General features: G+C 54.2%; 2 protein-coding genes across 4 annotated transcripts in view; one reads left to right on the top strand and one right to left on the bottom strand.

Moving 5' to 3' along the window:
• Positions 1–14,899, bottom strand: part of si:ch211-230g15.5 (polyhomeotic-like protein 3) — a 25,283-nt gene extending 10,384 nt beyond the window's left edge. The window contains exons 1-7 of one of the 3 annotated variants that reach the window (XM_056299454.1): positions 14,694–14,899; positions 11,619–12,303; positions 8,161–8,313; positions 4,671–4,878; positions 3,441–4,487; positions 2,558–2,868; positions 1,245–1,431 (exon numbers count right to left, since the gene is read on the bottom strand). In XM_056299454.1, coding sequence (XP_056155429.1) covers positions 1,245–1,431; positions 2,558–2,868; positions 3,441–4,487; positions 4,671–4,878; positions 8,161–8,313; positions 11,619–12,284 — 2,572 coding nt within the window. In that variant the 5' untranslated portion in view covers positions 12,285–12,303; positions 14,694–14,899. Of the gene's footprint in view, positions 1–1,244; positions 1,432–2,557; positions 2,869–3,440; positions 4,488–4,670; positions 4,879–8,160; positions 8,314–11,618; positions 12,304–14,145; positions 14,254–14,693 lie in introns of those variants that run through there. The other 2 variants (XM_056299453.1, XM_056299455.1) reach the window with 2 other exon arrangements.
• Positions 14,900–20,599: 5,700 nt separating this feature from the next.
• Positions 20,600–23,336, top strand: zgc:194621 (uncharacterized protein LOC795037 homolog). The gene is made up of 4 exons (XM_056299246.1): positions 20,600–21,269; positions 22,921–22,979; positions 23,134–23,217; positions 23,323–23,336. Exons 1-4 carry the CDS (start codon positions 20,872–20,874, stop codon positions 23,334–23,336), a joined length of 555 nt encoding a protein of 184 aa, XP_056155221.1. The 5' UTR covers positions 20,600–20,871.
• Positions 23,337–23,947: the final 611 nt, after the last annotated feature.

Below are 23,947 nucleotides of genomic sequence, written 5' to 3'. Positions count from 1 at the left end.
CTCTCTCTACATGTCCAAACCATCTCAATCTCGTCTCAACTTCTCATCCCTTCTCTTCCGGTGTTTCCTAGTCCCTCCCAAGGACCAGCGCAGCAGGTTCCTCTCTGCTACCTGTCGTGTAGATTCTGGCCTCTCCGTTGTCGCTGCTGATTTGACGGTAGCAACGTAAAAACAAAAGTCCAAATGACGTTTCTCGTTTACTTTTCTCACACAGGTAAAAAGCCCGAGACGGGGGCTGCGTGTTACTCGCCGTCTATCTAAGACATGACCGAGGGAGATGAAGCAGGAAACAGATGTGAATATCCGGCGCCCTGGCCTCGCACGCCACGCAGTAGGACACGTGAGGAGTTTTCCACGCCCGGTTATTTTTGACGGGATCCGAATATGGCGATGTGCTGATGGAGGGGCGGGACACGGTGAGCTCCCCGTTATACCCCAGGACCGAGGACGACCGTCCGAAACCCCGACAAACACACAGGTAAGTAAGTGTGTGACAGCAGATGTGTTCCCATCATTCCCCCATCACCCCCCCCCCACCTGTTCGGGGGGGGGGGGAGCGTGATCCTCCCACACGCTACCTCCCCCTGGTGAAACTCCTCACTGTCAGGTGTAAAGAAGCGGCTGGTGACTCCACATGTATGGGAGGAGGCATGTGGTAGTCTGCAGCCCTCCCCGGGTCGGCAGAGGGGGTGGAGCAGCGACCGGGACGGCTCGGAAGAGCGGGGCAGTTGGCCGGGTACAATTAGGGAGAGAGAGGAAAAAAAACCCCAGCTTTTCATTCAATAAAGAGAAATGTGATAAATTTCGCAATAAAAAAAAAGAAATAGAATTTAATGACAGGATCAGCTGTTTCATCCTCTTATGAACTTCATGTCCGCTAAAACGAAACGGCCACATTAGCCAGGAAACAGCTGCATATGCTGCTGAATATGTCCACCAGCTGAAGTGGAAGAGCAATAAAAACCTGAATAAAAACATCTCTGATAGGAATTAGTTGTTTATGGGCTCCGTCTGTCGCCTTTGTGGGTGTTGAAATATGGAGGTACGATGTAGGACACACAGGCCTACGTTCAGGGTTTCATTCATTTCAACAGATCTGATAGATAATTCACCTGCCGCGTTAAATTATTACGTTGAAATTTGCTCGAAAGTCGGATGGACACATAACTAGTGGGTCCACGGGAAATAAATGGCGTGGTAACTGGTCTTAATGGGGCAGCCCCCAATGCACTTTGACTTCTTACTGGTCCCTGCGTTGTCCGCCGCCCCGTCTTCGTCATCGTCTTCCTCGGAATCGCTGGATTGAATCACTGGATCGGTCCGCTCCGACGCTTCGCTCAGCGGCAAGGCTTCCTTCCCGTTGGTCCCGTTCACCTCCTCCTCCTGCGGTTTGCTCACCTGGTCTTGCACCAGGAGGGACGAGCGGTTCACCTGCAAACCAGGGACACAGGGAAGGTCCCGTGACATGAAAAACATATGTTAGATTCTCGTTTGCTCTGTAATCCGCACTCAGTTCATATCTAACTCGAGACTATGTTCTAGAAATCACAGAAATGTTTTTGTGTTTCCGGTCACGTCATCCCTACGCCAGCAAAAATGTCCGCTGAATGAACTGGGGGTGAGACTGCGTGAAGACGGGCGATCTTCTACCGCCAAATGAAACCAGCCAATAGCATATCGATGTCCGCATTCCTCTAAGAATGCCCGGCCGTGATTGGCTTGTCAATCAAATCAATCTCCCTCCCCTCATCAAATCCCACCCGACCGTTCTGTTTCGTTCAGACGTCCTGTGCGTCGAATGGGGGAAGTTTGCAGTGCTCTTAACGCCATTTCCTGGGATCTTTAAACCAGAAATGATATCTGCCATTTTTTAAAAACAAAAATGTGATCATTGAGACGTTCTGTGGTCACTCAGGGCATCCTCTCTGCCTTGAGAGAAAGTCTGTTGTACTGTCTACAAGTCTCTCTTGTTGGGTTTGGGTTACCTTTGTCTCGCGTGTGTGTCGGCCCTGTGATGGACTGGCGGCCTGTCCAGGGCGTCTCCCCGCCTGCCGCCCAATGACTGCTTGGATAGGCTCCAGCATCCCCGCCACCCTGAGAGCAGGGTAAGCGGTTCCGCTAATGGATGGATGTGTTTATGCTTGGGCTACTATAGTATATCCATCCATTTTCCAAGCCGCTTTTCCTACTTAGGGTCGTGGAATGCTGGAGCCTATCCCAGCAGTCATTGGGCGGCAGGCGGGGAAACACCCTGGACAGGTCGCCAGTCCATCTCAGGGCAGACACATTCACACCTAGGGACAATTTAGTATGGCGGATTCACCTGACCTACATGTCTTTGGACTGTGGGAGGAAACCGGAGCACCCGGAGGAAACCCACACAGACACGGGGAGAACATACAAACTCCACACAGAGGACGACCCGGGATGACCCCAAGGTTGGACTACCCCGGTTCGAACCCAGGACCTTCTTGCTGTGAGGCAACAGCGCTAACCACTGGGTCATCGTGCCACCTTAATACAGTATATATATTTGTTTGTGTGCTTGTGTCCCTACGGGGAATGGCAGGAGGCCCTCCTGGATGACAAATCCCTCCACCAGGTGAGTTAGGACTTGTCTTCCTTCCGGCCACGTCCTCGGCGTCCATGGCTCGCTCTGCGGTCGGCCGAGGCTCTCGGCCTCATCCTCCACCTGGCCGAGGTGCGCGGCCTCTTCCTGCGATTGGCTGAATTTGTCAGGCTCCGGCTGCGGTACGCTGAGGTCGGCCTGGTGGGTGGGCTGAGCGGGGAGGAGGGGAGGAGGGTTGTCTGGCGTGGGGACGGTGACGGGCGAGGACGGGGGCGACTGAGAGGAGAGGCTGGACAGTGCTGGAGAGAGACGAGAGGAAGAGAGGAGTAAACATAATCAAAACAATTACAAGTAACATTTCAAGTCAACAAGCACACACAGTGTTATAGATGTAAGTCACAAGTGTGTGACTTTGTGAACAGAACGATGCAGGATGACTGTCTTAGGCTTGGAACTGGAAGTAGATCTAGTATTGACTGTGTATTCTGGTAACCCTTCAAATTACAGGCCATTCATGACACAGAAGTAACAGTAAATTACGAGGTAAAACGATGTAACCGAACTGCGATGAGTGGTAATTGCTGAGTAAAATATGAGTACGTATACATAAATATATGTGTGTTGTTAAATATAATTTACATCAAACACTTTACGGGATAAATTCACAGGTCACATCCTGACAAGCGGTATTTTGAATCCTTTGTGTTGAAACTTGAACTTGGGGTATATATCACATGTTCTGTTTTGACCGTGGGTATGTTACTCAGCACGACATTCGATATTCAGAATCGGAGTCCCCCCCCAAGGCTGAGGCGGATCATGGATTTCATCTTTAAACTTGACTGGGCGTGACTAGAAAGAGCTGTGGTACCTGACTGGTTGTCAGATTGAGTGGACATGTTCTCACAGAGGTCCTCATGGGTCCCTGGCTGGAGGTCCCTGTGAGGCTCTGGGGTTTGGGGGGGGACTAAACCCGTACCGGGCTTTGGTCCTAGGCTGGAGTCCTGTATCGTGATGGGGCCCGGCGTCAGCTTTGGGCTGGTCGGGTGTTCCGACTGCTCCATGGGCGTCTCCTCTTCATCCTTCTCCTCCTCCACCTCTTCTCCCTCTGCGCTCTTAATTTGTCCTTCATCTGTGGCCTCCATCCTTTCCTCCTCTCCATCCGTCTCCAATCTCTGCTCCTTCGGGTTCCCGGGAGCCTCCTCCTTCTCGGTCACAAGACCCCGTTTCTCCTTGTGCTGCTTCTTCATCATAATGTCTGCTTCCTTTCGGTCTCCTCCTTTCTCGCCCATGCCTCCCTCGTCCCTGGTCTCCTCCCTCAGGCTGGCGGTTCTCTGCTCCTCTCCCTTTCTTGGGTCACCTTGGTTCTTCACCTGCTGGATAAGAGGGTGTTCTTGCGGGCTGGCTTGACCAAGAGGCAAGGAGGGCGATAGGAGGGAAGGAGGCGAGGGAAGGGGAGAAGATGCATTTGGTAGCAAGGATTTAAGGGAGAGGGGAAGCGCATCCTCGCTGGGCAAAGTTCTCTGAGATTGATGGGCACGTTCCGGGGATTCCACAACCGGGGCCACTGATTGGACGGAGGCACGAGCGCTGTTGCCGGGTTGCGGCTGGTGGCCGGAGGAGAGGGCGATAATTTGTAGCTGCCTGGCCGCGGATGAAGACCGTTCGAAATGGCCGGCTGGGGTCAGCGGGCTGGACACAGGTATTGAACTGTGTTTGGATTGGCTGCGAGGGGGCGGGGTTTGAGATAACGGACAGGCCTTTAACCCAGCCAGGTGACGGTTGGCGGGGGGGCTTTGACTGGCGGGAGGAGCGGCGAGGGGCTGTGACGAGCTGTGCTTCGGAAGAACAACTCTGTGGCCGTTGGGAGACTGGAGTCTGGGTCGAAGAGGGACGACCCTCACCGGAGAATAGAGAGCTGCAAAATAAGAGGGAGATGGAGAGATTAAGAGGAAGACAAAAACAAACAGTGAGTGAAAGAGGTGGGGGGGGGGTGGTAAATGAATCAGAGCACTCATTTGTTTACTGGTTCCTTAGCAACAACCCAACACGCCCTACAGAAGAACACAACCATGGCCACGGCAATCACATTGGGACCTACTTGGAGGAGGGACGGAGAGGTGCCTCGTTGGCGTGGCAGGGCCCTCTGTCGCCGTGGCGCTAGGCTGGGGGCGGGGCCTGAGAGGGGGGAAGAGGGGGTTGCGAGGGCGCGAGAGGGCGGGCGGGGCTGAGGGAGGGGGTTTGAGACGCAGGGAGGGGGGGTTGGTGAGGGTCCCCGGGGGAGGAGGCCTCAGGTTGAGGCTCTGGAGCTGAGGAGGACGATGGAGGAAAGCATATTCAGTTATTCATGTCGTGCAATACTTCTACTTTCCTGAACATGGCATGAGGAGTAAACACCAGCTGAGCAGCACCGACTAAAACACAGTAAACAACTCACACACACGCACGCGGCTGGGCGACATAGTCAAATACCACAATACTTTCGACCGAATACCACGACGTCGCTAAGGCGACAATATTTTCAGGATGACTGGTTGTGCATTCATACTGCGTTAACATTACGGGGGTTTCAACGAATATCGAAACGCGTGAGCGTCGAGATAGCATCTTTCACAGTACTGTACCGGTTCCCCCAAACTCTGCACTGGTGCTGAAGATGATGCACAACGGCGTGGCGGCGTCACCGCTTCACTGTGTGGCTCACGTCTCCGGCGCAACGTTCGGCCCGCTCTGCCGTACCAGACTAGCTACCACTCTGAACAGTCGAATTTCACCATACCGACGACGGTTTCTTTGACATTTTTCCTGAGGTTTTTGAGAAAACACTGCAATATATCGCAGTGTTTGTAGTTCCACAGTCTGTCGCAACGCACTGGATTGTCACACTGTGGCGATAGAAATCCTATCGCCAAATTCTCGCCAATACACAGCCGTAATCTACACACAAGAGAATGTTGATAAGTGAACATTAGTAATGTGGATATATGTAGTTCAGTTCACTAACACAGTCCAGGAAGTTCAAAATGTTGTCCCACTTAGCTGTCATGCAGCCTTTAAGACCAGGAAATGACAAGATTTAAGGTATATCAGCATATTACACCACATCTAGTCTCATATCAACATCTACTACTACTACTACTACTACTACTACTACTACTACTATCTCATATCAACATCTACTACTACTACTACTACTACTACTACTACTATCTCATATCAACATCTACTACTACTACTACTACTACTTTCGGCTGTTCCCGTTAGGGGTCGCCACAGCAGATCATGTTTCCATCTCTTCCTGTCCTCGGCGTCTTCCTCTGTCACACCAGCCACCTGCATGTCCTCCCTCACCACATCCATAAACCTCCTCTTTGGCCTTCCTCTTCTCCTCTTCCCTGGCAGCTCCATATTCAGCATCCTTCTCCCAGTATACCCAGCATCTCTCCTCCACACATGTCCAAGCCATCTCCATCTAGTCTCTCTTGCTTTGTCTCCAAACCGTCCAACCCGAGCTGTCCCTCTGATATACTCGTTCCTAATCCTGTCCTTCTTCGTCACTCCCAATGAAAATCTTATCATCTTCAACTCTGCCACCTCCACCTCCTGTCTTCTCATCAGTGCCACCGTCTCCAAACCATACAACATAGCTGGTCTCACCACCATCTTGTAAACCTTCCCTTTAACTCTTGCTGGTACCCTTCTGTCACAAATCACTCCTGACACACTTCTCCACCCACTCCACCCTGCCTGCACTCTCTTCTTCACCTCTCTCCTGCACTCCCTGTTACTTTGGACAGTTGACCCCAAGTATTTCAACTCATATACCTTCATCACCTCCACTCCTTGCATCCTCACCATTCCACTGTCCTCCCTCTCATTCATCCATAGGTATTCTGTCTTGTTCCTATCATCCCTCTTCTCTCCAGTACATACCTCCCCCTCTCCGGACTCTCCTCCACCCTGTGCCCTACTCTCACTACAGTTCACAATGTCATCCGCAAACATCCTCGTCCACCGAGACTCCTGCCTGATCTCGTCCGTCAACCTGTCCATCACCACTGCAAACAAGAAAGGGCTCAGAGCCCATCCTTGACGTGATCTTGATGTCATGTCATTGTGTAACTGATGTGATCTTATGTCATGTCATTGTGTAACTGATGTGATCTTATGTCATGTAGTCTCCTATCAGCATACTCATATTATATTGGTATATTGCCCAGCTCTAGCACCTTCCTCACATTTCTGTAAACAAAAAGAAGGGTCGGACCAGTTTAGTTGCTGGTATTGTTTGACACCTCGGACCCCCAGAGACTTTGCTCACACTAGCAGCCCCCAGCAAACTGATATCTTATGAGTGTGTGAGTGTGTGTGTGTGTGGGAAAATGGCAGATGTCGGCAAACGTGCTGCGCCGGCTGCCACCTTTCTGTTTGAGTTTGCTGACTCCGTCCGTTTGGAGCCGTAGCTGTTATTCACATCGTTGAAGCAAAGAGCTCAGCGGGAAGTTACCCGTCCCTTTAATGCGCTCAGAGGAGGATTCAAGGGACTTGTGAACACAACAAGCCATTCAGCGGCGAGCAGACACGACACACACACACCACACACACACACACACGCATGCATGCAAAGGTATTTGCTGGACTGCTCACCTGAGTGGAAGCAGGATTAGAGGAAGGGGAAGAGGATGATGAAGAGGAGGAGGAGGAGGAGGAAGAGGCAGGCCGCATAGCAGATGTGAGAATCAGCTACCAGAGAGGGGGGAAAACAGAAAGCGGGGCGAGAGAGATAAACAGAATATGAGGAAAGCGAAGACTGGAGCCCTGAGAAAAGCCGTGTTCAAAGCAAAATACGCACACGTGCGTGTGTGTGTGTGTGTGTGCGTGTGTGTGTGTGTGTGTAGGGGGAGGGTCCTACTCTAGTCACTGAGTCATAACATTTCTCCTCTCTTCTAAACTTTCTCTGTTTTGCATGTTGGTTTATCTTTTACTGAACACCTCGTGCGACAGGAGGAGAGAGAGGGAGAGAGAGAGAGAGACAGGAGGAGAGAGAGGGAGAGAGAGAGAGAGAGACAGGAGGAGAGAGAGGGAGAGAGAGAGAGAGAGACAGGAGGAGAGAGAGAGAGAGAGAGAGAGACAGGAGGAGAGAGAGAGAGAGACAGGAGGAGAGAGAGAGACAGGAAGGAAGGACGGGGTGGACAGCGATGGAGACGGGGAGAAAGACATGCCGTACAAAAGGCTCCTGGACTCTTAACGCAGGACCCTCTGAGCTTTAACCCCCGAACCGTGTGGTACACGTCCAACCGGGATGCCCCGTGTTTGTTCAGCTCGACAATTACACTCCCCCCCCACCCACCCCCCTCATCTCCAGAGCGGGTTTCACGTCTCTTTCACATCGTCGTCGTCGTCGTTGAGCCTCGGGAGCGTCGCCCCGGTACTCCGGCTTCCGACCCGTGACCTTCTCGTTTGTGTTTGTTGCACTGTCGTTGATCGACAGATTAAATCTCATTTTACTGGTGAGCTCTCAGTAAGCCAGCCACCATCGACGAAACACCTAAAATGCATCCGTGTGTGTGTGTGTGTGTGTGTGTGTTTACCATCTGAGCTCTGAGCAGCACCTGGTCTTGGCCAGACCCTTTGAGACCTTTCCCTAAAAGCAGCGTCTGCTGGGAAACCCTCTGCCTGACAGGTGAGGGGCTCTGATTGGCTCGCGTAAGACCAGGTGTGCCCAGAGGCGGGGCCTGTGACACCTGGAACAAAGACAAGGGAGCAGCAAGGGTGGGAGGAGAGGGGAGGGGAGGGGAGAGGAGAGGAGGGGAGAGGAAGGGATTAGGTTTAGCATGAGGACATCTCAACAACTTGGGGTACATGGCTTAGGCTTGCACTCACAATGGGGGTGACCAAATATGTATGTGGGAGTGTGTGTGTGTGTCACAAGTGGAAACCAATAAGAACAAACTATGCAAATATGGGATTTTGAATACCTCGTTTAATAATATGCAAATTTTATCAGATGCAAAAGCGCAGGCCTCTGTCCTCACCGTATCACTGCATAACGTTCCTTAACGGTCCGCGGACCCACTAGTGAGCCAAAACATTATGACCAGCTGCCTTATGTGCTGTTGGTCCTCCGTGTGCCGGGTTAGGGTTAGGGTAACATCTCCGACCCGCCGATGCATGGACTCTACAAGACCCCCTGAAGGTGTCCTGTGGTATCTGGCACCAAAACATTAGCAGCAGATGGAGCCGCCGTGGATCGGACTCGTCGGTCCAGCACGTCCCACAGTTGCTCGGTCGGATTAAGAGCTGGAGAATTTGGAGGCCAAGGCGACGCCTTGAACCCTTCATCGTGTTCCTTGAGCCGTCCCTGAAGCATGTGTGCAGGGTGGCAGGGGGCGTTGTCCTGCTGACAGAGGCCCCTGCCATCAGGGAATACCGTTGCCATGAAGGGGAGCACCTGGTCTGCAACCATGCTTAGGTAGGGGGTAGGTGTGAAACTGACGCCCACATGAATGGCAGGACCCAGGGTTTCCCCAGCAGAACATTGCCCAGTGCATCATCGTCCTCCCTCCGCCCGATTGTCGCCTTCCCACAATGCATCCCGGTGCCATCACTTCCCCAGGTAAACACTGCGCACTTACACAGCCATCCACGTGATCTAAAAAGAAAACCGGACTCATCGGAGCAGGCCAACTTCTTCCACTGCTCCCCGGTCCAGTTCTGATGCTCGTGTGTCCGCTGTAGGTGCCTTTGGACAGTGGACAGGGATCGTCAGGGGCACTCTGACCGGTCTGCAATGCACCGTGGGTTGTGACCCATTTCTCCCGTGACCACCGTTAAAATGTTCCGTGACTGGTGCCACAGCAGTGCTTATATCGGTCCGGACCAGACCGGATAGCATTCGTTGCCTTAGCGCGTCCGTGAGCCTTGGGCGCCCAACAGCCCGTCGCCAGTTTGTGGTTTGTCCCTCCTCGGACCGCCGTCGGTAGGTACACGCCACTACTGACCGGGAGCACCCCAAAAGCCTTGCTGTTTCAGAGACGCTCTGACCCCCCCCCCCCCCCCCGTCGTCTGGCCGTAACAATTTGGCCCTCGTCAAAGTCGCCCCGGGTCTTTACTGCTGCACCCAACACGTCGACTACGAGAACTGATTGTTCACGCCCCCATCCTGCCCGCCCGGACCTCGACATGTGGCCTTGTTTGGACGTGATCAGCGTTATGTAGTTTGCCTGGGAGTGGTGGTAATGTTTTGGCTCATCGTTGTATCTTCATGTTTGTGTGTTTGTGTGTGTGTGTGGGCGGGGGGGGGGGTTCAGAGAGAGGAACCGTAAAGAGATGAAAGCAAACAAAGAGGAAATGACAACCCCAAAGAGACACGAGAAAACCCCCGAAAAGAACAGACCAGCGCTCCGGCAGTCGGTCGGTCGGTCGGTCGGTGGGTGGAGTCGCAGACCTCAGCCAGCAGCAAGCCGAGGCAGAAGATCACGGCGAGCGTGAGAAGCTTGATGGGTGGTTCGCGCTTCATGTTCGGATTCCAGCGAAGGAAACAGGCCGGCGGAAACAGGCCGACGGAAACGGGCCGGCGGAAACGGGCCGACGGAAACGGGCCGACGGAAACGGGCCGGCGGAAACAGACCGGCGGAAACGGGCCGGCGGAAACGGGCCGACGGAAACAGGCCGACGGAAACGGGCCGGCGGAAACGGGCCGGGAGAGACGGGCCGACGGAAACAGGCCGACGGAAACGGGCCGACGGAAACGGGCCGACGGAAACAGGCCGACGGAAACGGGCCGGCGGAAACGGGCCGGCGGAAACGGGCCGACGGAAACGGGCCGACGGAAACGGGCCGGCGGAAACAGGCCGGGAGAGACGGGCCGACGGAAACAGGCCGACGGAAACGGGCCGACGGAAACAGGCCGACGGAAACGGGCCGGGAGAGACGGGCCGACGGAAACAGGCCGGCGGAAACAGACCGACGGAAACAGACCGGCAGAAACAGGCCGGCAGAAACAGACCGGCGGAAACAGGCCGGCGGAAACAGGCCGGCGGAAACAGACCGACGGAAACAGGCCGGGAGAGACGGGCCGACGGAAACAGACCGACGGAAACAGACCGGCAGAAACAGACCGGCGGAAACAGACCGACGGAAACAGGCCGGCGGAAACAGACCGGCGGAAACAGGCCGACGGAAACAGACCGGCGGAAACAGGCCGGCGGAAACAGGCCGACGGAAACAGGCCGGCGGAAACAGGCCGACGGAAACAGACCGGCAGAAACAGACCGGCGGAAACAGGCCGGCGGAAACAGACCGACGGAAACAGACCGGCGGAAACAGACCGACGGAAACAGACCGGCGGAAACAGACCGGCAGAAACAGACCGGCGGAAACAGGCCGGCGGAAACAGACCGACGGAAACGGGCCGGCGGAAACAGGCCGGGAGAGACGGGCCGACGGAAACAGACCGACGGAAACAGGCCGGCGGAAACAGACCGACGGAAACGGGCCGGCGGAAACGGGCCGGCGGAAACAGACCGACGGAAACAGGCCGGCGGAAACAGGCCGACGGAAACAGGCCGGCGGAAACAGGCCGACGGAAACAGGCCGGCGGAAACAGGCCGGCGTCGCCCATTAGTACACGTGTGTGTGTGTGTGTGTCTGCAGCAACGCAGCACAGCGTCACTGAGTAGATATAAACACATGTTAACGGGACTTCTGGCGGGTTTGGCTTCGGGGCCTTTTGGCCGTTTGTCTCGTCCGATGTCGGCACCAACCACACCGCACGACGCCAACGTCAAGAGCTGATCTGGATCTGGCTGCACTGTGTGTGTGTGTGTGTGTGTGTGTGTGTGTGTGTGTGTTTGTCTAAAGGACTTGCAGTTGAGAAAGGTAAGAAAGGAGGCTGCTGTGGCAAAGGAAATATCAGTTTCGATTTAGCACCTGCACCTGATACGCATGAGTACACACACACAAACACACAAACACACAAACACACTCGCTCAAAGCATGCAGTTCAGATATTGTGTCATCTTCGTCTGTCGGCTTTCTCATTAAATACCTGTCTTCCTGTTGGGCTGGCCGGCGTGTGGAAGGGTGTGATTGCTGTCGAGGTTGCCGTGGGAACGGGCCTCGTGTTCCCATTGGTCAGAGCGTTGGAGGTCTTGGCTGAAGAGGCCGTGTTGCCGTGTGTCGTGGAGGAAGATGGCGAGACGGGCGGCGGGACAGCACCGGCCACAGCAGCGGGGGATGAGGAAGATGAAGTTGATGATGATGAGGAGGAGGTAAGGGTGAGGGGCATGGCAGGGTGGAGAGAGGGGGCAGGGTTGCATGTGGTGGTCGATGCGGGTGTTGTTTTGGAGGCGCCAGGTGGAGAGGGGAGGATGGGGCGGGAGTATGTGCGCAGGGCAGGGCTGGCGGTGGAGGTGAGTTTCGGCGGGGTGGGGATGAGCGCATGGGGGGACGAAGCGGTTGCCGCGGCGCCTTTGGGGGCGTGCGACGCAGAAAGTGAGGGGGCTGGGGTGAGGGGCGGAGGAGAGGAGGAGGAGGTGGGTGTCAGCGTGGGCGGAGGGGAGTCGAGGAGCGTGGGGTTGGGGGTGAGCCTGGGAGGGGTGGGTGTAACTGGGGCCGAGGAGCTTGGCATGGAGGGGGCACTGGTGATGTTTCTGCTTCCAGTGGAGGCCTCCTGGTGCTCCGTTGGTCCCTGCTGGGCCCGCTCCCTCTCCATCCTTAAATGCTTTATCACCCTGCAAGAGATCACACACACACACACACACACACACACACACACACACACACACATTTACACCTGCTCTATAATGAGGTCATAAGGGTTTTATTTCATGCTAACAACATAATAAGTACCTAAGTACACTGAGGAGCTGGCATGCACGTGGGTTTTATTTCATATTAGATGAAAGATAAGACAGACAGACAGACATATATAGATAGATAGACAGACAGACAGACAGACAGACAGATAGATAGATAGATAGATAAACCGATAGATAGATAGATAGATAGATAGACAGACAGACAGATAGATAGATAGATAGATAGATAGACAGACAGACAGACAGACAGATAGATAGATAGATAGATAGATAGATAGATAGATAGATAGATAGATAGATAGATAGATAAACCGACAGACAGATAGATAGATAGATAGATAGATAGATAGATAGATAGATAGATAGATAGACAGGAAGACAGATAGATAGATAGATAGATAGATAGATAGATAGATAGATAAACAGACTAGATAGATAGATAGATAGATAGATAGATAGATAGATAGATAGATAGATAAACAGACAGACAGATAGATAGATAGATAGATAGATAGATAGATAGATAGATAGATAGATAGATAGATAGATGGATAGACGGATAGACAGACAGACAAATAGATAGACGGATAGACAGATAGATAAACAGACAGCTAGATAGACAGACAGACAAACAGACAGATAGATATATAGATAGATAGACAGATACTTTCAATGTACTTCATGATATCTGATCACAGATACAAAAAATAAGTTTAGTAATAAAGTTCATCTCCACTCAACTCTTTGGTAAAGTACGATATCAAACCAAAACTAGTCTTCAAATAACGCCCCCTCGAACATTCAGACCTCGTTTGGTGAGAAGATTTGTGCAGTAAATTGTCATCTTCCTTAATTCAGACAACAAAACTGCCTTCACAACGTGACAATGTGAGCCGGTACCATAATACTATAGAGGTGTTAGCATTGCTGGTGACTGGCTAGTAAAGTAGGCTAACACGCGCGTGCACACACCTGTAGACAGACAGGCAGGCAGGCAGGCAGACAGGCAGGCAGGCAGACAGACAGACAGACGGGCAGACAGACGGGCAGACAGACAGGCAGACAGACAGACAGGCAGACAGACAGACGGGTAGACATAACGCGTGTTTCCCAAGTGAGGACAGACCACCAGCAGCACCACACGTATGAGTCACCGCGGCGCTCCGACGCAGAAGAAGAAGAAGAAGAAGAAGAGCGGACCAGCCGCCGGACTAACACGTGTGAGGCGGCGACTCGGACGGACGGCGAGAGTCGTGACAGTCGTCCATTACCAAAAAAGAAAGAGAGGAAAGGAGAGACACTGTTACCCCATAGGACTCCCCCTCGGTCAGCTGGGGAGGGGGGGACACATCAGCCCCTATAGGCTATGAAGTCAGCTAAATTGAATCATGCACCATCACCACGCCAGGAAGGAGAAGGGGAGGGGGGGGAGAGGCAGGTGCGACTCGGCGCCCCGGCCAGAGGCTGACACATCTGTCCAGCTGCAGACCCGCTCGGCTCGCGCAGCGGTTTTCTCTTTTTTTCCCCCCTTTTTCTGCAGACGACGACGACGACGGCGGCGGAACCGCTGACACCGGAGCCCCGGGGACGACCTAGGCCCGCGACCACGACGATATGAAAATAAGAAATAAAGATGGAGACAGGCCCTTCGCGGTGAACAAGTCTCACGATGATAACATTTTTTTTTTTACATAAACACGGGGGGGGGGGGATACTCCCGCCCCTGCAGGCGTCCCACCTCTTGCGCTACCTTACCCCCCGAAATCGGCGGCGTCCCTCGTGTCACGGTCCGCGTCGTACATCCAAGCGCTGGTGCATGTTTGCAAAGTCAGTTACAGTGTCTGATCTCTCTCTCTCTCCCCCTCTCTCTCTCTCCCCCCCCCCCTCCCGCTCTCTCTCTCTCTCGCTCTCTCCGGGTCGACAGCTGAAATGGGCGTGTGTGTAAACCTTACTTCCTTGTCTGACAGCGCAGAGGTTGAAGTGAAGCGCGCGTCACGGTTCCCGGACAGCCTCAGAAGCTGCAGACAGAAAGCCCCCCCCCCCCCGCCGAGCCCCGGCAGGGGCAACCGCGCGCGCACACACACACAGAACCGACGCCGCACGCGCCGGAACAACAAGGAGGAAGTTGGGCTGCTCGGGTCTCCGTTCGGCAGTGCATGTCGCAGTTTGCTGCAGATGCCCCACGGCAGCCCCGCGGGCACTTGTGCAAAGACCAGTGTGGGGGACACAAAGTGGGAGTCCTGCGTCGGGGGGTGGGGGGGTGGGGGTGGGGGTTTCGGGTTAAAGCCGTCGTCACACCGTACCTGGCGTGTCCCGAGTTGTCAAGCGCAGCCCCGCTTGGGGCCACCGTGGAGCGGGTCGCTGGGGCCTCGTCGGTCCGCGGGAAGAAGCGGAATGGAGGGCGATTCCTTTACGGCGTCAAATGGCGAGACAGCACCACTCGCTGCACAGGAGGACCGCGACAACAAACGCTCCCGTTTACACTTCGGTTCGTGTTTTGCATGGCGTGTGGGCGCGTGCGTCTGCGCCGGCGCAGAGGAGGGAGGAGGAGGAGGGGGGGGGAAATCGGCAAACGTGAAGAAAAAGCTCCCAACAGGTAAAGCCGACGCGCGGCGGCGTCCCGTTGCCCGTCCACGTGACTGAATAATAAAGCGGTGCCGGTAATTGGATCACCGCGCGCCTCTGGACCGGTGACAGACTGAGCTGATCGGAGGAGGCCGTGGCGAAGGGGGGGGGGGTACCCGCGGCTCTTCTCGGTGAGCCGGATCCTGTGGCTCGGCTCACCTGGTTGGAACCGACTCTTCGGACTCCCTGGGGTTGACGGGTTGACTCGTGAACGTTGCCGTGGGCACGAATCTCACTTTCCCGCCATTACCGAAATAACCCACGCGACAGTGGTTTTGCTGTAACTGGACTCGGATCCTCCGCAGACTGACCCGGCTCTGCGGTGCTGTGACAGGCGTGTGAGGGGTCGGAGGTCCTGCCGAGGTGGCGTCTGAACGCCGCTGCTTTTGCAACGTTGCACCCTTTCCCGCCGTTACCTCTGCAGCCATGGCGGCGTGCGCGCTGGCCTCGCTTAGCGCGCACGCCGGAACCGACGCTGGACTCGTGCCAACATAAAAATCTCTTGCGGGGAAAATAAAAAAAAGTGATTGGTTGAATTATTCATCTGTTAGGAAATTATCTTTGTGTAGAGCCGAAGGAACGGAGAAGACCGTAGGTTCACACTTTAGCCGTGTAGGCAACTTTCTTTAATCCACGGTAAATCAGAGAGCAACCAAACCACAGCTCGACTGAGCGGAGGTGGCAAGAATAATCAGAAAACTGGCTGGACAACCATAACTTAACCCTGCGTTAACCTGCCAGGGCAACCATGACTTAACCCTTAGTTCCTGGGTTGAATTCTGTCCCCAATACGTGTCCACCACATGAGCCCCCCCAGAATTCGCCCTAGTAATCGAAGTCAGGCAGGCGCGGGGGGACAACAGGCCGTCCGCGGCGGCTCCGGATAACAGGGGCCGGAGTGTCTCTGGGAGGCATTGACGCGGGCCTGTGGAGGTCGGCCTGAGGAGCAGAAGAGGCAGCTCGGGCCTCCACGGGGGGAGGAGGCGGAGCCGGGGGACGACCGCGACGAGGAGGTTGGGCTAACTCCAACGGCTGCGTCAAGTCCAGGTGTGCGGGTTTAACTCGGTCCACTGAAACATGCTCGGCCGTGCCCCCAAAATCCACCACCAGGTGCTTAGTTCCCCGTTCCAGGACGCGGAAGGGGCCGTCATAAGGGGGTTGCAGAGGGGGGCGGTGTGCGTCGTGACGGATGAACACGTAGTCCGCTGACTGCAGACCTGGGGGCACCTGGGACACCGGCGCGCCGTGTTGGGCGGTAGGGACGGGTGTGAAAGCTCTGACCCCGTCCAGCAAGGAGGCTCGTTGGTCCACAGCTGACCAGGGACGCGTTGCATTGGGCATGAAATCGCCTGGGACTCGCAGCGGCGTGCCGTACACCAGCTCCGCAGAGGAGGCTTGTAGGTCTTCCTTCGGGGCGGTCCGCAGGCCCAGCATGACCCATGGGAGCTTGTCGACCCAGTTGCAGTCCTTGAGAGTAGCCCGAAGCGCAGCCTTCATGGACCAGTGGAAGCGCTCACATAGGCCGTTCGCCTGAGGGTGGTAGGCGGTAGTGCGATGAAGCTTGACGCCCAGAGCCTCACCCACAGCACTCCATAGCTCTGAGGTAAACTGTGGCCCGCGGTCAGATGAAAGGTCGGAAGGCGTACCGAAACGTGAGACCCACGACCCAATAAAAGCCCGGGCCACATCAGCAGACGTCGTGGATGCCAGGGGAACAGCTTCAGGCCAGCGCGTAGTCCTGTCCACCACAGTGAAGAGGTAGGTGAACCCATGGGAGGGGGGTAGGGGACCAACCAGGTCGACGTGGACATGGTCAAATCGTCTCTCCGGCACTGCGAAGCGTTCCAGGGGCGCCTTAATGTGGCGGTGTATCTTAGCCCGCTGACAGGCAACACACGAGTCGGCCCACGCTTTCACGTCTCTCTTAAGTCCCTCCCACACAAACTTAGCAGAGGTCAGGCGCACGGATGGCTTACCGCCTGGATGAGAGAGGCCGTGCACAGCTTCAAATACGGGGCGTCTCCAGCTGTGCGGGACGATGGGCCTGGGCTGTCCTGTGGAGACGTCACACAGGAGGGTGGCACCTGTGTCGCTGAAAGGAACGTCCTGCAGGCGGAGCCCCGTGTCGGAGGCCCGGAGACGGAGGATGCTCGGGTCCGTGGCCTGGTCAACGGCCATCTGTGCATAGTCAAGGCCTAGGTGGACCGCTCCAATCACTGCCCTAGAGAGGCAGTCAGCTACCTGGTTAGACTTACCAGCGACGTGCTGGATGTCGGTAGTGAATTCCGAAATGTAGGAGAGTTGTCGCTGCTGGCGAGCGGACCATGGCTCGGCCGTCTTGGACATGGCAAACGTGAGGGGCTTGTGGTCCACGTACGCAGTAAACTCGCGGCCCTCTAGCAGGAAACGGAAATGCCGGACAGCGAGCCAGAGACCGAGGAGTTCCCTGTCAAAAGTACTATACTTGCGCTCTCGGGGTGTAAGCTGGCGACTGAAAAAGGCCAAAGGCTGCCAAGCCCCCCCCACCCACTGTTCGTGAACCGCACCAACAGCATAGTCCGATGCATCCGTGGTTATGGAAATAGGCGCTGTAGGTGAAGGATGCGCTAGCAGGGTAGCCTGGGAGAGCGCAGCTTTAGTCTCGGTGAACGCACGGTCCCGCTCTGCTGTCCAGTCGACCGCCTGGTTGGGGGACATGCCTTTCAGCGCCTCGTACAGTGGCCGGATGATAAAGGCGGCTCGGGGAATGAAGCGGTGGTAGAATGTCACCATCCCGATGAACTCCCTGAGCGCACGAGCTGTTTGGGGGCGCGGAAAGGCCGCCACCGCTTCCACCTTTGAGGGCAGGGGGACTGCCCCGTCCCCAGTGATGCGATGCCCGAGGAAATCAATGGCTGTCAGCCCGAACCGGCACTTCGCCGGGTTGACGATCAGCCCATGCTGGCTGAGGCGTGTGAAGAGGGCATGAAGATGGGACAGGTGTTCTTCCTTGGAGGCGCTGGCGATGAGTATGTCGTCCAAATAGACGAAGAGGAAAGGAAGGCCACGGAGCACTGAATCCATCAGCCGCTGAAAGGACTGGGCCGCGTTTTTGAGTCCAAATGGCATTCGTAGGAATTCAAATAGGCCGAATGGGGTAGTCACCGCTGTCTTGGGGATGTCTGAGGGGTGCACGGGAACTTGATGATAACCACGGACCAGGTCGACTTTTGAGAAGACGCATTTGCCAGACAGGTTTGCAGAAAAGTCCTGGATATGCGGGACAGGATAGCGGTCGGGCGTGGTGGCGTCATTTAGTCGGCGGTAGTCCCCGCATGGGCGCCAACCTCCATCAGGCTTAGCGACGATGTGGAGTGGGGACGCCCACGGGCTGTCAGAGCGGCGGATGATCCCCATGCGTTCCAGGTGCTCGAACTCAGACTTGGCAATGGCGAGTTTGGCGGGGTCGAGACGCCTGGCTCTGGCGTAGACCGGGGGCCCCTTCGTAGCAATGTGATGCTCCACCCCATGCTTAGCGGTGGGTGCAGAGAAGGTAGGCTGGGTGAGGTCAGGGAACTCAGCGAGGAGGCGGGTGAACTTGTCTGCCTCTGAGAGAGAGTTGGCTAGACCTGCATAGGCCGCTTCCCTCCGCGTACATGCGAAGGAGGAGAAGGTTAAGGCATCGACCAGACGGCTGTTCTGAATGTCCACTAGCAAACCGTAAGCGCACAAAAAATCAGCTCCGAGGAGGGGAAGCGTTACATTGGCCATGACGAACTCCCACGTGAAACGTTGTCCACCAAAACACAGTTCTACAGACCGCACGCCGTAGGTGTGGATAGGGCTGCCGTCAGCCGTCGCCAACTGGGGGCCCCGCTCCCCGCCCATGATGTCGACGTCAGTAGCAGGGAGCACGCTTCTCTGTGCGCCCGTGTCACAAAGAAATCGCCGACCGGAGATGGTGTCGAGGATGAAGAGTAGCCTGCTCGTATCGCCAACACTCATGGCCACTACTGAGTGTTGGCCCTCTCGTTTCCCGTCGGCCTGTAGTTGCAGGGGGAACGGCACCGTTTAGCTTTCGCACCAAATCGAGCGTGGTACATACAGAGTCCAGAGGGCTTGTAGCGGTCTGATGCTGTGGCGCCACCGTCGGGCCACGCCCGCGATGTCGGCGGGGGGCCAGTGAAGGTAGGAGCCAGCACCCCGGCATGGGAGGAACGTTGTGTAGCGACGAAGAATCGGTCAGCCTCCTTTGCCAGCTCACGGGGATCAGTGATGGTGGAGTTAGCGAGCGCAGTCTGGACGTGGGGCGGCATGTTGCGCAGAAACAGCTCCATAAACAGGAAACATGGCTTTTCTTGACCCAGTAGGTTTAACATCCTGCTCATTAGCTCCGATGGTTTGCCATCTCCCAAGCCCTGAATTGCGAAGAGGCGACGTGCTCTCTCCGTTGTTGACAGTTCAAAAGTTTCAAGGAGGAGATGTTTAAGTGCGGCGTATTTACCATCGGCCGGTGGGTTGGTTATGAAACCGCTTATCCTGGAAGCCGTAGCGCACCCCAGCGCTGCCAATACGTAGTGGTACCTGGTCTCGTCTGCTGTTATGTCTCTGAGCGCGAACTGTGCCTCAGCCTGCGCGAACCATGTAGCCGCGGAAGACTCCCAAAACTCCGGCAGTTTAATTGCAACGGCGTTCGTAGCCATAATGTGTGTGGTTTCAGAAAACTTATCCGAAAACCGACGTCGGGGTCACCAGTGTAGAGCCGAAGGAACGGAGAAGACCGTAGGTTCACACTTTAGCCGTGTAGGCAACTTTCTTTAATCCACGGTAAATCAGAGAGCAACCAAACCACAGCTCGACTGAGCGGAGGTGGCAAGAATAATCAGAAAACTGGCTGGACAACCATAACTTAACCCTGCGTTAACCTGCCAGGGCAACCATGACTTAACCCTTAGTTCCTGGGTTGAATTCTGTCCCCAATACGTGTCCACCACATTTGCATCATATAAGTGACATCCTCTCATATATTTTCGTAATGTGTGTGTGTGGTGTTAGTGTGTGTTAGTGTAGATAGCGGGACCGAAAACTGAAGCACTTATGATCCTAATTCTTTATGGAGGTGGTAGGTATTGTCCCAGAGAGTAAGGGGAAAATCCCAGAAAATTAACATTATGCATAACCATGCATAAATATGCAAAATATGCATTTTTCAAAAAAATGGCTAGAAACCACTTTTCTCGGTATTTCAGATTCTGAGCATTTGGGGGGAGGGAGGTGGAGTGGGGGGGTGTTTAGGGGCAGGGGGGAGGCGGTTAGCTGGCAGGATGAAGAGGAGGGAGGTTTAGACGGGCGGATAACCAAACCGCTACATTGTAGCGGGGTTCTTCTAGTAGGCGTATAACCCTTCCATGCGATTGACGCGCGCGCGCACGCACACACACACACACACACACACAAGAAGAAATAAGAAGGAGCCGGACGTTCGTTACCTTCCCAGGTTTATTTTGGGGTTAAAAAACAAAGTCGGTTCTTCAGATGAGCGAGCCGACTCCCATCGTTCCCCCGGAGGAGCCGGCTCACCCGGAGGAGCCGTTCCCCCGGAGGAGCCGGCTCACCCGGAGGAGCCGGCTCACCGAACCGACCCGTTCGCGAACGACTCAGCTGCGGGTGCGTCCCGTCAACAGGCGGTGCGTCAGACAGGTCCCCCCCCTCCCCCTTCAGCGCGCTCCACTTTTTCCACAAGCAAGGAGCCTCTCCTCAAGCCCCTGCGAGGTCGGCGCGTCTCATCCATGCGTCGTGCGTAAAGAGGACACGGATACCCGGACATCGGACTCGGTTGGTTATTAGTTTGTGTTTGTTATTGAAAAAGAAAAGGAAATGCCTGTCACAAAGACGATCAAGCCAGCTGCCGTGGTGCCAAAGACGAAAACGGTCGAGAGGACGAAGGCGATGAAATCTAAACCGCTAATCGAGCCAGAAACTCAACCCAAAGTCCTGACTCCGCGCAGAACCCGAGCCTCCAGCTTCCCCAGGTGTCCCCACGCGGACAGGTGCGCCCGGACGCGCAGCGGTGTCTCCACGACGAGGTGTGAGAGGAGGTCCAGGTCCACTTCCAGACCGACTGGAAGCCGCCCCAAAGCAAACCCAACCTGCCAGAAGACCACCGGCTCCTCAAAAAGTGAAGCGAAAGACTGGCAAGCTGAGAAATCCCCCTTCACTGCCCAGAGAGGAGAACAGCGCGCCGCTCACCCGAAGGCACAGTGCACAGCCCAGAGGTCAGCTATCTGGCTAGCTAGCTAGCTAGCATCTAACATGAGATAAAACCCGTGTGTGCACCCCAGCTACCCCGAATAGTTTGATAGTTTATTTATTTCCATTCCATTCGTGATTATCTCCATCTTACTTAAATACAGGTGTGGCATAATGAAAAGCTTGCTGGTCTCAGTGCAACGTGCATACAGCTACTGCAGTGGTGCACATATATAATATATGAATGCATATAATATATATATGAGATATATTATTTATTTATTAGTCTGCTAGCATGAGATGAAACCCATTTGATCGCATATAGAACAGGTACAGGCCACAGGATCCAGCTTTACAGTATTTGGCCATCTGCTGCGGTGGCCTAATCCTGCTGGATTTACCACCCGCCGGCCTGCAAACTCCTACCGGCCTGACACGGGGGCTGAGAACAGGACAGGCCAACAAACAGTGGTAGGAAAACCCGAACAAATGTTGCTTTCTGCAGGTCAGTATGACGGCATGATGACTCTGGGACTAGCAGGCTGTAGACCACCTGTGAACAGCCACCTCGGTACTGTAGGCTTTGTAGAGGTTTCACACACCGTGAGGCAGTGGTCCAGGTGACCCGCTCTGTAAATCAGGACAGCCGAGTGGCACCGAGGCTGCACCAGCTGCCCGGCATTTAAGCTCACGTTTTAATGGTCGTCACCCTGCACAACCAAAGATTTCCCACCCGCTGATGTTCAACTCTGCTGCCCAAGTACCTTTGAACAAGGCAGCACATTGGTAAGGTGCAGCCAGTCTTCAGGCGGGATAACTAACCTCTCTATCTGTCTATCTGTCTGTCTGTCTGTCTGTCTATCTATCTATCTATCTATCTATCTATCTATCTATCTATCTATCTATCTATCTATCTATCTGTCTGTCTGTCTGTCTATCTATCTATCTATCTATCTATCTATCTATCTATCTATCTATCTGTCTATCTGTCTATCTGTCTGTCTGTCTGTCTGTCTGTCTGTCTGTCTGTCTGTCTATCTATCTATCTATCTATCTATCTATCTATCTATCTATCTATCTATCTGTCGGTCTGTCTGTCTCTCTATCTATCTGTCTGTCTATCTATCTGTCTGTCTGTCTGTCTGTCTCTCTATCTCTCTATCTCTCTGTCTGTCTGTCTGTCTGTCTGTCTGTCTGTCTGTCTGTCTGTCTGTCTATCTATCTATCTATCTATCTATCTATCTATCTATCTATCTATCTATCTATCTATCTATCTATCTATCTATCTATCTATCTATCTATCTATCTATCTATCTATCTATCTATCTGTCTGTCTGTCTGTCTGTCTGTCTGTCTGTCTGTCTGTCTGTCTGTCTGTGTTATCCTGCTTGTCTCTGTGGCTTTGCTGGCACTTGTTTATGACGTTATCATTCAATTCAACATCATTATTTTGTCCTTATTTTTATTTCATCTTTCTGTTCAGCTTAAAGTTCATGTTCTCATCAATTTAATCTGTCTATCAACGGGCACGTGTGTGTGTGTGTGTGTGTGTGTCCTGTCAGAGCCCCACTGACTTCGCTGGTCGTGGATCCTTCTAGAAGAGATTACTCACTGCCTGCAAGAGAGTTAACAGCACCGACAAACCGTCTTTCCCTTGTCTTTGTACCTCTGTTTCAGTCACAAAGCTTTCACAGTCATCCCACCGGACCCCAAAAAGAGGAAAGAGATCCAGAAAAGTGAGTTTGCGAAGCTGCATTTCGTTCTCTGGCAGCTCAGCGCGGTTGAGTCCTGCTGTAAAGTGGCACCGCCGTGCAACTCTTGCTGTCTGGGTGAAGGGTGAAGGGCTTGCTGTGCTTTGTGTGACTGGCTCCTCTGTCTTTGTGCGAGCAGAGGCCGAGGCCGAGCTGGCCGCGCTGGAGGAGCTGAGGCTGAGCAGGGCGATGGCCTACGTATCCATCAACCCCAGCAGTGTGGGTGAGACGCCACACACACACACACACACACACACACACACACACACACACACACACACACACACGAGTCTGACTCACACACACACACTCCTGCAAACACATGCAGATGATATCGACTAAAGGCGTGGATACACACACTACTTTTAACGTAGTCCATTTTCTGTTGTGTGTGTGTGTGTGTGTGTGTGTGAGAAAAGGTGGGTGTCTGAGTCTGGAGGAGGTGCGTTTGAAGCAGCAGCAGGAGATGCAGGCGAGGAGGAGGCAGAGACAGGTGTGACGGCTCTTCTTCACATTTCACACGTCAAGCACGTTGCTATGGATGAAGCACCTCCCAGAGGGAAACCAAGAAACATTACATTTCATTGGAGTACATGACATGACATGACATGACATGACATGACAGTCATTTAGCCGACGCTTTCATCCAAAGCGAAGTGCATCATTTAACGTAGGAGATCAGGAGAACTACTGGTCATCAGAGGTCATAAGTGCATCTAAACAAGCATCTAAGAGCAAAACCAGTGCTAAAGTAAAAGCGTGAGAAAGATTGTTTTTTAAATGAGTGAATACAATAAGTGCTAAGAACAAGTAACAGGGTCGTAGTACTTGAAGAGGTGAGTTTTCAACCTGCGCCGAAAGATGGGCAGCGACTCGGCTGTCCTGACATCAGTGGGGAGTTCGTCCCACCGCTGTGGGGCCAGGACAGAACCGAGCCGGGACCGGGTCGATCA

Source organism: Lampris incognitus, chromosome 19 (genome assembly GCF_029633865.1).
Source record: "Lampris incognitus isolate fLamInc1 chromosome 19, fLamInc1.hap2, whole genome shotgun sequence".
Taxonomy (NCBI): domain Eukaryota; kingdom Metazoa; phylum Chordata; class Actinopteri; order Lampriformes; family Lampridae; genus Lampris; species Lampris incognitus.
This window is presented reverse-complemented; position numbering and strand designations above follow the sequence as displayed.

Excerpts from the sequence above, each read along its gene's own strand:
- zgc:194621 (XM_056299246.1), top strand. The coding sequence starts at position 20,872 with ATGCCTGTCACAAAGACGATCAAGCCAGCTGCCGTGGTGCCAAAGACG. Across the intron at positions 21,270-22,920 it reads GCACAGTGCACAGCCCAGAG|TCACAAAGCTTTCACAGTCA; the intron begins GTCAGCTATCTG and ends CCTCTGTTTCAG. Across the intron at positions 22,980-23,133 it reads GAGGAAAGAGATCCAGAAAA|AGGCCGAGGCCGAGCTGGCC; the intron begins GTGAGTTTGCGA and ends TTGTGCGAGCAG.